At 39.0% G+C, this 16,772-nt stretch overlaps 1 protein-coding gene across 2 annotated transcripts in view; it reads right to left on the bottom strand.

The window, feature by feature from the left end:
* Window positions 1–6,420: 6,420 nt before the first annotated feature.
* Window positions 6,421–16,772, bottom strand: part of LOC114653738 (nuclear receptor-binding protein 2-like) — a 263,493-nt gene continuing 253,141 nt past the window's right edge. For both annotated transcript variants that reach the window (XM_028804227.2, XM_028804225.2), the window contains 3 exons: window positions 16,628–16,691; window positions 12,997–13,052; window positions 6,421–7,414 (listed from right to left, as the gene is read on the bottom strand). In XM_028804227.2, the coding sequence (XP_028660060.1) occupies window positions 7,319–7,414; window positions 12,997–13,052; window positions 16,628–16,691 (216 nt within the window). In that variant the 3' untranslated portion in view covers window positions 6,421–7,318. The remainder of the gene's footprint in view (window positions 7,415–12,996; window positions 13,053–16,627; window positions 16,692–16,772) is intronic.

Genomic DNA, 16,772 nt, shown 5'->3' on the forward strand with positions numbered 1-16,772 from the left:
GAAGATCTGCAGATACCGGTGCTGTAAGGTTGGTTAGTGTAACGTTAATACAGCAAATGTGTTTACTTGCTTTGTACACCACAGGGCACTACTTTCATATCAACATAACGTTTTGTTTTCGTTGCTGGAATGTTATACTTTCACGGTTTGTAAGAATGAATTAAAGCATCAGGAGGACTGAGGTGCTGATACACTCACTTTTTTTTTGCTTTGTTCTGAAACTGCAGGGAAGACTTCACAAAGCAGAAGCAACTTGCTGATGCTGAGGTTTATGCATATGCCAAACTGGATTTGGGGATCGCAGTCCCACACGCATAGAATTGGACTTGTCAATGGAGGATTGCCATCCCGTGTGTGCACTCAGACAGCCTGAGTAAGAGACTTCCTTCCCACACACGTAGTTTGCTGATGCTTTATTGACTTGTATTTGGCTCTGTTTACACCATCAGTAGTGGTTATAGGAGGTGAAAAAGAAGAATATGTGCAAAATATATAAATTGCTGTAACGGCAAAATGAAAAAGTAAACTAATCTTAAGTTGCACAGAACATTTATCCATTTTAAGACAGACAGACAAGCTCGCAAATTTACCAATGCTTTTCAATTGGTGGTTTTGAAAATTTTCAACGTGTACAGAGTGCTCTGTTTGGGATAGCTTAATGAAAACTGAACTGAAATTTCCTTGAAGAGTAAGTGTGCCACATTTAAACAAAATTTTTCTATGGGGCTGAGGTGTTTCGTATGGACACACGGACAGACACAGCAATTGCAGCAGGTGCTTTGCACATTATATGCGGATGCACCTAAAAAAGAAAGAACCGCGCTGACTCCACGCCATTCAGCACACCCTAAAGCCAAATAAACAATACTTAATGAGTGCACCTTTTCAAGAGATTATACAGTGGATGGATGGGGAATATTAATGTGAGCTGCTGAAAGGTCTAAGAAAATAAAATCATAAAATAAATTTCATCAGGAACTTTAACAGAAAGTAAATTATAAGTAGGCTATATATAAATAATCCAAATAAAAATATAACCAAAAAGCTTGTTAAACTTGCAGGTTACATTAAATTAGGTGGAACATGTTAGGTCTGAATACTCAACAGGAGGTCTGAAAAGCAAAAGTACAAATAATGAGAAGGATTTAGAAGTCCTAGTGGACTCGTCACTAAAAACTGCCACACAGTGTTCAGAAGCCATTAAGAAGGCTAATGGAATGTCAGATTATATAGCACCTTGATGTGTGGAGTACAAGTCACAGGAGGTTCTGCTCAAGCTTTAAAACACACTGGTGAGGCCTCATCTAGAGTCCTGTGTGCAGTTTTGGTCTGCAGGCTATAAAAAGGACATAGCAGCACTAGAAAAAGTCCAGAGAAGAGCAACTAGGCTGATTCCAGGACTACAGGGGGTGAGTTATGAGGAAAGATTAAAAGAGCTGAGCCTTTACAGTTTAAGCAAAAAGAGATTAAGAGGAGACATGATTGAAGTGTTTAAAATTATGAAGGGAATCAGTCCAATGAATCAAGACTGTTATTTGAAAATGAGTTCGTGAAGAACATGGGGACACGGCTGGAAATTTGTTAAGTGTATATTTCACAAAAACATTAGGAAATTTTAGTTCACACAGAGACCCATAGACACATGGAATAAACTACCAAGTAGTGTGGTAGACAAAGTGCTTTAGGGGCCTTCAAAACTAAACTTGATGTCATTTTGTAAGAATTAAGTGGCTGTGACTGGTGAGCTTTGTTGGGCTGAATGGCCTGTTCTTGTCCAGATTGTTTTAATGTTCTAATAATGGATGCCCATAAATCAGTAGAATAATTAGTGATGAGCCCAGTGTGGTGCTGAGGTGTCATCCATTGCACAGCTGCACTTGGGTCCCAATCTGGGTGGTTCGTCATGTGGTGGGTGCGGCAACACGCTGTATCAGCGCATGCTCCCAACCACTGGACAGTATTCAGACTTGAACAAATACAGACAGTATTTGGGAGATTAAATTTAATGTAAGTAAATATATTGTATTATATATAAGAAATAAAAATATTACATTTGAATAAACAAACTCAACTCAAACACCTTATGAGAATGACTTAAGAGTCATAATGGATTGTTCACAGCCAGACAGTATATAGAAACAATTGCCAGGACTACCGAGATTATTATTATTTTACTTATTTGACCAATGCCTTTACTGAAGGTGACTCACAACATTTGAGATACAATTGGTTACATTTCTTTTGTTGTTCTAATTAGCGCACAGGCAGGTGAAGTGACTTGCTTGTGGTCATACAGTGTCAGTAGCCGGATATGAACCCACAATCGCAGGGTTTGAAACCGAAAGTCTTAACTATTACACCGTGCTTCCTGCCTAAACAAATGAGACAATATAGTATGAAAAATTACCTTCACCTATCCATCCATCTTACAAACCTGCTTATCCAGAGCAGCGTCGCAGGGAAGCTGGAGCCTTTCCCAGCAATACAGGAACAATACCTGGACAGGACACCAGTCCACCATAGGGCCAACACGCTCACATACACACAAACACAGATTAGGCAATCAACCTAACCTGCATGTCTTTAGGAGGAAGCTGAAGATCCCAAAGGAAACCCAAGTGAAAACAAGGGGAACACCTGGGACACAAACCCTGGTCTACTTACTGCTAGGCAGCAGTGCTACCACTGCATCACCATGCCGCCCAGATGTTTGCTAACATAACGCCCTGTATGGAGTACAAATGTAAGGATGTCTTATATAGTGCACTTGAGAGGACTCACCTGGAATACTGTGCAAATGTTTACACTCCATATTAAACAGAAAGATAGAACAGTGCTAGAGAAAGAAGACAGATGACCTAGTAGACTGATTCTGGAACTGCTGTGTCTGAGCTATGAACAAAGATTGCAGGGAGTTGAATCTTTTCAGTTTACGCAAACAAAGATTAAGTGGAGACATAACACAAGTGTTCAAAATTTGGAAGGATGGCGGCTGGCAGTTTCCCAAATTTCTGCCACTTAACCATAATAACCCATTAGCCATGAAGATCGATTAAGAGCAGACAGCCTGTCAGCCCAGATGCATGTGTCACTGGCAGCATGGACTGCCTTGGCCAGACGTGGTCTCTCCAGGCTGACATCAAAACAGCAGAAGACTGACCTGCACAGTGACAAAGATTGGCTAGGCTGGACAGACGGAAAAGATTGAAGTAGTGTTAGATAGATAGATAGATAGATAGATAGATAGATAGATAGATAGATAGATAGATAGATAGATAGATAGATAGATAGATACATAGATAGATAGATAGATAGATAGATAGATAGATAGATAGATAGATAGATAGATAGATACTTTATTAATCCCAATGGGAAATTCACATTCTCCAGTAGCAGCATACTGATACAATAAACTATATTAAATTAAAGAAAGATGATAATGCAGGTAAAAAACAGACAATAACTTTGTATAATGTTAAATGCTAACGTTTACCCCCCCGGGTGGAATTGAAGAGTCGCATAGTTTGGGGGAGGAATGATCTCCTCAGTCTGTCAGTGGAGCAGGACAGTGACAGCAGTCTGTCGCTGAAGCTGCTCCTCTGTCTAGAGATGACGCTGTTTAGTGGATGCAGTGGATTCTCCGTAATTGATAGGAGCCTGCTGAGCGCCCGTCGCTCTGCCACAGATGTTAAACTGTCCAGCTCCATGCCAACAATAGAGCCTGCCTTCCTTACCAGTTTGTCCAGGCGTGAGGCGTCTTTTAATACATTTTAATACATGAGGGAGGGTGAGAGAGTTTTGGTGACCACAACAAGGACACAGGAGCAGAGCAGGAAGGCATGAAATTAAAGCAAAACTTAGACACTTAGCCATTTCTCATGTATCTAAGTATATTAATTTAGTAGCACTGATATTGGCAAGCAGCCTTGTTATAAATACTTTCTTACGTATTTACATAACAGACTAACATATCGTAGAGAGATTTAAAGGTGACAGTGAACAGATGACAATCAGCTTGCAGACCACCTGACTCATACTTGGGAACCACTGGTGGTCTGTAGACCACACTTTGAGAACCACTGCTTTAAAACACAAGAGCACAAGTAGAATATGGCGAGTTACGCAGAATAATTAGAAAGTTTTCCATCACAGAGAGAAATATATATATATGTGGAATAAATGAATGACTAGAGTGATGAATAGTAATACTTTGGAGATGTTTGAGTCTCAGCTCGGGTTAATTGAATAGGAATTGACTTGTAACTTAAGGTGGACTGCATGGCCTGTTCTCGGCAATATTTTTGTTATTTATATTCTTCTACAGTTCAACCTTCTTCTTCTTCTTCTTCCTACATTCTAATTTAAGGTAAGTTGTTTCAGTTATTATTGCACAGTTGCTGACAGAACAAAGACAGCAATTCACATCTGGGCATCAACACTCAAGAGCAGTTGTTGGTGATGACTTTCAGAAGGTGCAAGGAACTAAAAGGTTGCCATGGAGGAAGATGAGCAGTGAAGTGAAGTGCATTGCCAATCTCCTTTTAAAATGGCTAAATCTCATAACAATGTTTTTCTTTTTTGTTTTTTTTTCCTTCTTAAACATGGATGCACTGTTTTGCAATATGTGTGCAATTTTAAGTTGTGGATCAATGCTCAGTAACATTTTTGGCTTGAAAAATTGATGCATTCATCAAGTTTTAGGCCTTTTTTCACATCAGCTGTATTATAAAACGCAAGAGTGGACAAGTTATTTTGAAAAAATTTAAGAAGTATGTTTCACTTTAGAACTCAATTTCTTGTCACAAATTAATACAAACTGTGATTCTGAAGCAATAAAATTGACTTGAAAAACACTAATGATAAGCAGAAGCTATGGTGGTCTGCCATCAGCACAATGTATAGCCCCTTTAGTGTTACGTTTACCCCTGGAAAAACAAGTGAAAAATGTTGAATTTTTTTCAACATGAGCAAATGATATTACATGTAACAGAAACATGGTAACATAAATACAATGGGAAAGGCATGTCTATTGTCCACTGCTGTAGTGATACAAATATAATCCGCATCCTTCGTGTGATATGTTTTGAAACAGTCACAAACGCACAGTCCGACAATGCAATTGGACAGTAGAAGTATGTTTTTGGTTTGCTCACATTTCTTATAATATTTTTTTCTATTGTTACACACGAGAGGGTAGAATGTGAACTAGAGAGATCCCAGAGATCCCAAGCATGAAAGTCCTGAATTTACTAACAATGCTGACTAGAGGGGGAAAAACCATCAAAAACCCAGCTAGTCACACAACGGGCAATGTACAGTAGAATCTTTATAAATAAAATACTTATTTTCAAAAAGGGCTCTGTAAAACAGTGAAGGTCTGAACAGCATAAAAGGCACCGCAGGGAATAACTGAAAAAAGAAAAGGCAATCCAAGGCAAACAAGTCCCAATCACAAATCCAAAGACTGGTTAAAAAACAGAGCACAGTGGGCAAAAAATCCAGTAACACAAACGCACAAGAATAATCACAAGAGAAACTCACTGTACCAAGAGTGTATTCAGAATCAACTGAAAGGGAGTGTGGATTATTCCAGCCTTTATAGGGCTGAAGGGAATCCCTTGCTGGAGATGGGCAGGTGGACAAGCAAATTGGGGGACCACCCACAAAAGACATGACATATAATAAAATATGCTTAAACGTAAAGAAACTAAATAATCAACAAAGCTAACATAACCAGTGAACAAAACAGACATAAAAATAGCAACCCTGGCTGATCTGCATAACTCATGTACCCCTCGTGTTATTGTAGACTAGCACAATGCGAGACTTAGTGACACAAACATTGATACAGTAGCTACTGTATTGTGAACAGTGATTTGGAGGCTAACATTTTTCTTACCTTTCAGCTTAGCTTTGCCATGTAGATGCTGCACCCCATGCAGTGTTATGCAACTGAAGTCACCAGGCAGGTGGTTCGGTCGCACAGTGCCTTCTGCATGAGTTTAACATCCAAAATCCAATTCATATTGTCACTATCACTATCATTTGATTCCACTAATGATTCAGTTTTAATTTGTTCTAAATCTGGCTTTACGGCTTCACGTTTACATGACATTGTGTGTTTTGGTTGAAGGCTCCACCCCGCTCATGAATATGGATGAGTTACCATAGAGTGGAAAAACACATAGAAATACTGATGATTTATTTGCCACATGATGTTATGTTATCCAGTGCAGCAGACAGCAACAGAATACTATTCTAAGCATTATTCAGACTTAACACTCTAAAGAAGATCATAACAGCTTAATTGAGAGATACTCTGGCTTAACCGTCTTTACACAGAGTTCCGAACTGAAGAGACGCAGGAGTTTAAGAACAATTTCAGTACAATAAAAAAAATCAATATTCTGGCATCAGGTCTAAAAAAGATGTAGCATTCTTTTTAATTAATTTATTTTTGTACAATATGTTACACAGAAGCATAGAGATAAAACATAAATCTAACACAGAAGAATGCCCACATGTATGTCAGTGGACCAGCATGCTAGTGTGCTTTCTGAAATATCAACTTGAAAGCTACACAAGTGTGATTAGAATAACAAGTTAATCACACAACCAGCATTTTCTTAATAATTGAACGTCTCCAATGAACTGAATTCTGCCCCTCACTTGGACTCATTCTTCATAATCTGCTACTCATACAGTCGATTTTGTAGATTAAAACAGGTCATCCATATTTGGTTTCTATTGGGCCTTAGCCCGTCCAGTTTATTAAGCAGGACTCTGGGTGCAGATGGCAAAATGCACAAAACCAGCAACAGATTTACTGTACAAGTGTGTGTTTGTGTTGATGAACAAGGCAATCTGCATGAGTAATACACATGATAACCATGTGGCAACTTTATAAAAAAAAAACCCTCAAAAAACAGAACTAGATTTCTTTACAGATCAAGTACCTACTGATGCCTGACAAACCTGATTTTCTGCACATCAAAATGATGCCAGGCCCCAAAATATATCCCCCTTTACAAAATTAAGTTTGGTGTCACCAAAAAGGGAATATTCTATTTAACAATATGTCAACTAAAACACATTTAGGATCGGTTCATATAAGAACAGATTACAATCAGCAGCAGGAGGATCCAGCCCCGGACTGTGCCACCACCTGGGAGGACTGGCAGGTTTTGTGTCTCTCACACGCGAGTCCTTGGTAACATTCTTAAGTCTTCTTTTCCTTCGAGCAGTGAAACCCTGGGAGCTTCTTTTCTGTCCACAGCTCTGGGGTACAACTATTTTTGGGAGAAGCTGCCACATACGTTTAGTGCATCATCATCACTCCAGAAGAGAGGGAGCCACTGGCTCGGTGCTTGTTAAAAGCATCTTCTAGAAAGCAGGCTAACTTGTCACAGTCATCCTGTATAACATACCAACGAAGAAAGAAAACAAGGATATGCTGTTGTTATTAGATGAATAAATTATATAAACCAAGAGATAATCCAATGTGGGATTACAAAAGTAGGTGGTACCATTCAGTCTCGCAATTTCAGGTGCTTCAAATTGAAGTTAAAATGTACTTGTAGTGTACTGAGGTTGGAATCATCTGATCATCTAATGAAGTAATGCATGGGAAAGGGCCCAAGTTGGACTGTAAGTCCCAGTACTAACTAACATGCAGCTGATCACTTACCCTGTTATTGCTCGACTGATATTGCACTTTACACTTACAAAGCATAACATTCTCATATACAGCTAAATACATTCTGAGACCCACTTATAGTGCCTATAAAAAGTATTCACTCCTTCAAGGTTTTCACATTCTATTGTTATACTAGCTGTGCTACCCATTTAAGACGGGTTGAAATCTAATCTTGAAATCTTAACGAAACCATAATCAAACATGGAACTTGGTGATAATATTTGCAGTGTACCATTTTTTGGAATGTATTTTGGAATGCACATAGTAATAAAATATGTTGCATTTGTCATTCCAAACTATGACACATCAGAAACATTTATAGTAACTAGCCAGGTGCGCCCAACTACGTTGCGCGTGTTAAAGTTGTCTGTGAAGGGCTCCTTGTTTAAACGAGGCTGCCAGTCGTGAACTGGGCCCTTCGTCGCACAGCATTATGATTTTTTTATAAGGGAAACAAAATTACAAAAGAGAACCCTTGGACATTAATTCGATAGGAACGGCCTGCTCAGAATCACTGTCCAAATAGTAATTATGTGGTGGTGGAGGAGCATTTCTGCTTCTCTCTATTCACAGTCCGTCTCGTTTTCACGACGCTGTCTTTTCCTCTCACGATCTCTTCTCAACCTTTCTCCAGTCTCGCAGGTTGCTTTGTGGCAATCCAAAGAGTAAGGCAATATACACGGAGCAATGGTTATAAAAGGGGGACACATAGATATCCAGGCTCTTTAAAGCATAAATAGGGATCACTTCACTGACATGTGAGCAAGCCATGGTACAACTGTGAGACACGCAGCACTTGCCGGCTACAACGTAACAATAATAATTTCCGGAACATGCTGTTACGTTGTCATTCATTTTACCCACTGTCTTTCTTTCATTCATATGTTACGTAGGCACGTACCTTTTATCTTCGGCAATCTCATTCTCTAACCAGGCCTCAGGAGCTAACCAGCGTTAACACTGTCCACCACCCCTTTCGTTATTCCGGCACATTGTTGACATCCGTGAGTAACAACAACGTACTAAACTGGAAGGTAGTCTACGCATGCGTAGAATTCGTGGACAAACAAAGATTAAGATCCAAATGAAGATTATATATAAAGATTAGTTAATTTAAAGCACAACAATTTGTTTAGTTTGAATGTCTGTGTTTTGAGGTGTGACTGGGGTACTACAGTCTTCAGTAGTACAAGCCTGGAGGAGATTCTTAATGCAATGCCTATGTTTTAACTGTCTCTCTACTGCCATCTAGTGCTTCTTCTTCTAATTCATTCACGGACAAACAAAGATCAAGATCCAAATGAAGATTATATATAGAGATAAAATGCATTACTACAAATGTTTGGGATGTACCATCTGTTGGAATGACAAATTCAATGCATATGTTTGTTATTTGCCATTAGGTATTAAGAGTCATAAAAACAGTGTTAATGTTTGTGATGCACCAGCTGTTGGAATGACACATGCTATGCATTTAATCACTAGAATTGTTTATGTTGCACTATCTATCGAAATGACACTATTACTACAAATGTTTGTGATGCGCCATCTGTTGGAATGACACAAAGTTTTTGATCAGCAAAAAAATACTCTCTGATGTTAAAGTGAAAACAAATCTCTCCAAAGTGGTTTAAATTAATTTCAAATATAAAACAAAATGATTGATCTCATAAGCATTCACTGCCTTTATTTAATATGACACACCCAAATCAAATCCGGGGCAGCAAATTGGTGTTAGAAGTCACATGATTAGTAGATTACCTGTCTGTAATCAAAAGGTTTCCAGTGATTGTAGCCTAAATGCACTTCTGTATGCGGGAGGTCCAATTTGTGGTTAGTCAGCATGGTGAGCTAACCTGCTCAATCAAGACAAAAGAACATTTAAAGCAACTTCATGAAAAGCCATGGGAGAAGAAAATATCCAAGCCACTGGATATTCCTTGGAGTACAGTTAAATTAATCATTAAGAAATGGGACAAGTATGGCAGAACTGTAAATCTGATCTGCTAGAGTATGCGGTCCACAAAATCTGATGATGGCTAGTGATGGAGGTCACCAAGAGGCCTATGACAACTCTGAAGGAGTTACAAGCTACAGTAGGTGAGACTGCAGAGACTATGCAGACCAGTGACAATCTCACCATTGATTTTATGGGAGAGTGACAAAGAGAAAGCCACTGTTAAGAAAAAACAGACATGCCATCCTGTACAGAGTTTGCCAGAATGCACATGGGACACTTAGGTCTGCTGGAAGAAATCTGTATGGTTTGATGAGGCAAAAGCTAGGGATTCTATCTATTAGATTAAATGCAATATTTGATGTAAGCCAAACACTGCAGATTATCAAAAATACACCATCCCCACCGTAATGTGAAGCCTGGTGGAGGCAACATCCAGCTCTGGGGATGCTTCTCTGCAGAAGGCCCTAGGAGGCTTACAAAAGTAAAATGAATGGAGTGAAATACAGTGGAACCTCGGTTCACGAACGTCTCTGAACACGAACAAATCGGGTTACGACCAAAAAGTTCGCCAAACTTTTGCGTCTGTTCACGACCACACACTCGGTATACGAACAAGCCAGTTTCCCTTTCGGTTTGTGCGTGCCGATGATTTCCGCACGTGTTCAGTCTCTCCCTGTGCATTCCCTGTGCAGCGAGAGAGAGTTAGAGAGAGAGAGAGAGTGTGTGAGAGTGCGAGCAAGCGAGCACACGCGAGAGAGAGACACACACACACACACACACACACTGAGAGACACACACACATGAGAGAGACACACACACGCGCGTGCGATAGAGAGAGAGGGCTGGCCACATAAGGCCAAGAAGGCAGTTAAAGAATGCACCGGGCTTGTTTTTAAAGAGACTGATTCCAGCATTGTTTTAACCTCGTTGTATTTAATGAAGACTTTTTTCTATTGGATTTTAACCTCCACTTCACTTCTGTTTACAGCGATCGGTTCGTAGCGTGCATTGTTGCAATGTTACTTTTCTTAGTTGTTTATTAAATTACGGATTTTTCAAATGTTCATTTTTTTCCCTGTGCTTAAAACTCATTAAAAAAAGTGTTTTTAGCGAGCAGTTGGTAGCGCTATAGCGAGAACTATTGCAGTGTTAGTTTTCTCTGTTGTTCAAGGTTTTCTCAGTGTTATTCAATGTTTTTACATTTAGTTTACTATTACGCTGTGCATTCTATGGTTTAATTAACTATATTTGTGCTGAAAAATCTTAAAAAAAACATTTACATACAGTTCGTACAGTCTGGAACGGATTAATTGTATTTACATACAATGCTATGGGGGAAATTACTTCGGTTCACGACCAAATCGGGTTACAACCAGAGTTTTGGAACGAATTACGGTCGTGACCCAAGGTTCTGCTGTACAGGGAAATCCTGGAGGAAAACATGATGCAGTTTGCGAAAAGTCTGTGCCTTGGGAGAAAATTTGTTTTCCAGCAAAACAAAAACTCAAAGCATAAAATCAAAGATACAGAGGAATGGCTTGAAAAAAATAAACTGCTGGAGAGGCAGAGTCAAGAGTCCAGATCTCAGTCTAGTGGAGAATCTGTGAATGGATCTGACAAAGACTGTTTACTTATGATCCCCATGGACCTTGAGCAGCTTTGCAAAGAATAATGGAGAAAGCTGTTAGTGTTCCAGGGTCTCATTTCTAAAACTTTACATGGTTTCCATCATTAAAATATCTGGACGCCAATAAACAGGAAACTGTGTATGCCAAAAAAAATCAGATTTTATAAAACCTGGCATACACCATTCCTCAGCAACTATATTTATGAATTACAATCATCTTATAAATGTGTGTGTACATAAATGCACCTTGATCCCCGCCCAGTTGCCACCCTGGAACAACCATACATGGACTATGCTAATGAACCTCATAAGTATACAATCACCAGGCTGTAGACCTTCACTGGCTGGTAAAGCAGCCTCCCATCTAGCCACTGCCAACTGTATTTGAATTTGAAAGGCATAAGGTGGCAGTGTCTGAGCAGGTGGCCACTATCACCTGGCAAAGGTAATGACATGACTGCTGTTATAATGAATAGTATAGTTCTTATGAAAAACTGCGGGTTCAGCCATTTATCTCACCAGCAAGCCAGCACCTTCAGCAAGTCCTCTGATCAATGCTACTTTGCCTCAAAATAAATGAATCACGGCTTGACCCAGGCCATTGAGTCATGACATTTATCAGTCTCATCCTGACATGACAGATGACTTGTGCAATATTGGGCAGGGAGGGGGGCGGGTGTGTGGTAGCTATGCAGAAAAACGGATATCATTCTTAAATGGCTTATTTGATATTTTTGATAAACCCCTTAAGTTAAAGCTGAAAGTCTGCCCTTAAATTACATAATGATTGCTTTGTTTCAAATCCATTGTGGTGGCCTACAGAGACAAAAATTATGAAAATTGTGACACTGTCCAAATACTTATGGACCCAATTTAGACCACTTTGCAGAGATCTCTTTTCACTTTGATTTTAAGGAGTCTTTTTCTGTTTCTGTCAAAAAAGGCAAATTACATCCACTGTTATCCAATACTGTATAATAAAAAAGTGAAAACTATGAATGAAAACTGAATAAAAACTGTGAAAAAGTGAAAACTATGAATACTATATGATACAATACACTCATAAAACATAACAGTCTCATATATGTCCCACTGGAAAGCCCTTGGAGTCATCACTTGGTGAAAGGCAGAGAACGCTGCTGGACAGGACAACAATCCATAGCATGGCACATGTACAAACACTCATGCCTACTCATACAGAATCATCATATAATCATCCATCAATCTAACACCCTTTTCTTTGAAATGTGTCAAGAAAGACACAGAGTGAACATAAAAACTTCACACGGAAAATGACTGGTCCCAGAATTCTAACCAAGGATGTGCTACCTTCTGCGCCACCATGCTGCCCTGAAGCGCACACTTTCAAAATAAATTTTCTTCTTATTCAATCATATTGTCATAACCAATTCACTAACATGAAGACATGGCTAGGATCCTATCCTTGAAACAATAAGCACATGTAGGAATCCATTTAGGACTAGAATCCAGATTACAGCAGGAAGCATCTACTTTATACTTTTGTGCATTTAATTATAATTACAAGATTTCCTTTCCTGAAAGCATGTAGCAAGTTCCCTTGACTATTTATGAGAAATTAGCACAGATTTAATGATTAATTCATAGAGAGAATCTATTGGTTTTAATTGTTCCTGCAATTATTATGGATGTAATGCAGAATGTGTCTCATCGTTGGCCTGGAATGTGACCTACCTCACTTATGAAGGCGTAATGAACAAGCTCATTTGCCAAATCCTTGGAACTGTCAGCTGCAAGATAAAATGGAAGAGAGTTACTGTTTTTATCTATTACTTAATTCTACTCTTTCCAAATGATATAAGTACTGTCTAGAAAAACCTTAGGATTTCACTGATTACAAGTAAGTCAATGGTCACAGTTGCACAATATCCCATTTTGGGCGAGAAGGGGCACTGTTGCTAACAGTCTCATCTTTTTTCCCCTCTGCAGCAGCGAGAAGACACCCCTTCAAGGAGGGGCTATAAAAGTCCCAACGTTTCCTGATGTCGGGGTCTCATTTGGACCTGAACTTGGTCAAAAGGACGTAACTTCCTATGACTGACTTGCTCTCAAGAGCCAAACCTTTCAACGAAGCCAGGAAGGCTGCTTTGTATTATTTCTATCTTGTGCCCTTGAGCACTGATTTTGAGTTATTTTGTTTGCCAATTAAAAAGGGGCGCCCCAACACTTTTGGGACTCACCCTGCAATTATTCGCCTGTCTGCACCTCGCATTCACTTCTAACACCATACCAAGCACATGATTAGTCCAAGAACGAGCTTCAGCAAACACTATGTCACTTCGTCTGGGTATGTTCATCTTAGTTGAATTCTCAAAGGCTCTCTGGTAGTGAAACTGCAATAAAAACGTAAAGCTTGTGTAGGAGAAGACAGCTTTTGTCCAACAGAATGCCTTCTTGTCTCATTGTAGATTATATTTTACAATATTGCATTTCCAAAAAACACTGTTCCCACATTTTTTTTCATTTGGAACCTTTTCTGATAAAATCACAGTGCTTGTTTCTTTCTACACCCGAGAAATGCCTTTATAAACAAAAAAAAAAAACTCTTAAGTGACTCTTGAACTTGCAAGATCACAAGTAAAATGAATTATAGCTTCAGTTTTGCAAAACTGTATCCAAAGGGAAACTCTGCTCTTTTGCTTATTCCTCCCGATTATACTGTAGTGCTGCACCGAGTGTCCTCTGTTTCCTGCACTTTACATCCGCCTTTTTGGATGCGTTGATGTTGCTGCACTTTTGACTTTCTGAATTGAAGACAGGACTCTTGACAAACAAATGAGGTTTGGGGTGATAGAAGCTGGGTCTTCAAAAAGTCCTTCCTAAGGAGCTTTAGGTTTCCTGTTTATGTGCACGCTGATAATTAGAATTCTAGAGCCGACGTTTTAACAATATTTTATGTTTTTTGCATGTTTTGAGCATACAACTAGATAGCAGAAATGTGGATTATGCAACTCAAGTAACTGAGTTTTATTTTCTTCTTGTTTTCCATTAATATTTTCCACTGTACAGCACTAGCTAATACTGCCTTCTATCCTCTTTAATAAAACCCCTGTGTGCGTCCAGTGTCCGTGTGTGTGTGTCTTCTGGTGAAGTGCGCATGCGCGGGGCGCGGTGCGATGCTTCAAAGGCCGCCTGACGTGTCACACAAGACAGAGAGGGCGGCCGATCCAATCGAATTTCGGTAAATGAGGTAAGACCTAAAACATAACGCATGAAAAATCCAAACAGGTACTGAGACGCGGAGACCAGCTTCCCCAAAGAGGTGGGATTAGTGTTTGTTGTTGTGCAAGTGTTCACTCTGAGGATGTCAGATTTGCGATTAACAAACTTGGCCCGGTAAAGTGTAAAGTGTCAGTCGTTGAAGGGGTTTTCCTAAATATACGAATTTTCATGATATTACAATAGGATGACTTTTAAAAGTAGATTTATTTTTGCGCACATAAAATCCGTTGCTGGGGAGACACCACACATATAATAATCAGCTGCACACCAGCACAGATTAAAATACTTGCTGGGGAACTGCACAGTACTTGTTGGAGAGACGCCACAAGCACGATTATCAACTACACGCCACACATTACATCAGTTGCTGGGGAGAATCTGCTGATTGCCCACTGTTATGACAGAAAATTAAACGCATATTACGGACATCAAAGCCAGTATTACTGTCGGAGAAAATTACAGGTATTTTACGGAAATACAAACCAGTATTACTGCGAGAGAAAATTAAAGGCACACAATACAGTGACGCATATTACAGCCACATACAAGCCAGTATTACTGTAACAGAAAATATTACGGATGTACAAGCCTATCTATTACTGTGACTATCTACTAACAACATGCCACCCAAAAAAGAAGAAAAAGATAATGAGCGTCAGAAAAACGCTAAAAGAGAAAGACTCAGAAGAGCAAATAGATCTATAGAGGAACAGCGTAAAGGAGCGTAAAGAAAATTCTCAAAGAGAATGCACTACTGTTCTAGCGCCCGTTATTGTAACGGGCTTAATGTCTAGTTGTATAATAAACCTCTTTCTCTCCATTCTGTATAAAAACATGAGATTAAAATTTTTTCTTAGCCATCACTACAAACTACATGGGGTAAGTAACATTAAAAAAAATTGGGTGGAATATTCAAATGAAAAAAATGTATTTCATGTTTACATAGAAAACGGAAAAAACAAACTTTTTGATAGAATGGCCATATGTGGAGACCAACACTGGACCACAGCAAACAATATAAAAACATTCATGAAAAAATCTTACGTTACTCATGTCACATATTCCACATGTCAAGTCATTCAGTCATATGCCCAAAACGGGGAAAACGCAGGCATTTTTTGCTAAAAGGGTTGTTAAATAAAAGCTTCTGGAATATCAGAGCAGTGCACACAGAGGATGCTTGTTCACATTGTGAATTGAAGAGAAGACTCGGTACTAATATAGGAGAAGCAGAAGCGAGTCTTCAATTCAAATGATCGAGTTTCCTCAGCGTGCACTGCCCTGATGTTCCAGAAGTTTTTATCCAAGTTAATAAAAGGGTAAGTGTCAGTATGTCTGTCCGGTTACTATGTTTCTGTCATTCCAACAGATGGCGCATCACAAATATTTTTACTAATAAAATGCACTGCATTTGTCATTCCAACTGATGGTTTATCACAAACATTAACACTGTTTTTACAAATACCATACCAAATGTCGTAAGTAATTTCCCTCAGGATTAATAAAGTTTTCTGATTCTGATATAACATGGTTCACTCCAAACATTAATGCTGAGGTCTACATTGTTAACTTGGATTTCAACCCATCTTAGATGTGAAGCAGAGCTAGTTTAAAAATATTGTAACAACAAAAAATACATGTGTTTTGCCTATTGTGAGTATATGACTGGAAGACTTGACATGTAGATTACGCAATACAATTAATGTGAGATTTCTTTCATGGACTTTGTATATTGGTCCATTGTTGGTCACCATGGGCACATATTCTATCAAAAAGCTTATTATCTCTGTTCTCTTTGAAAACGTGAGATTAAACATTTTTCGTAGCCATTACTATAAACCACATGGGGTAAGTAATATGTTAGAAAAAAAGCATTCCTATAAGATATTATTTTGCAAACATGTGTCCTCAAAGGATTTTGGGTGGGCTTCAAAATTCACTCAATCTTACTTTGAAGCATCTGTACATAAAGAGAAGCTGCATGACAGGTAGGTGGCCATTCGTAAGGAGTGGGGCTTTAAGGCCATTGACTGACGGTGCTGTTGGCTGATAAGACTTGTAGCAAATGAAATGAATTACTTACCAGGAAAGATATCGCAGCTTAACTGCCTGTGCAGCTTATCTTCCATTTTCAAGAACAGTGTCAGCTACAGAGAAAAATGAATATTCAGGTCAGTTTTGGAAATGTTACCACCACCTATGCGTATACAAAATTATGAGAAGTAAAA

This window comes from Erpetoichthys calabaricus, chromosome 6 (genome assembly GCF_900747795.2).
Source record: "Erpetoichthys calabaricus chromosome 6, fErpCal1.3, whole genome shotgun sequence".
NCBI classification, from domain to species: Eukaryota; Metazoa; Chordata; class Cladistia; order Polypteriformes; family Polypteridae; genus Erpetoichthys; species Erpetoichthys calabaricus.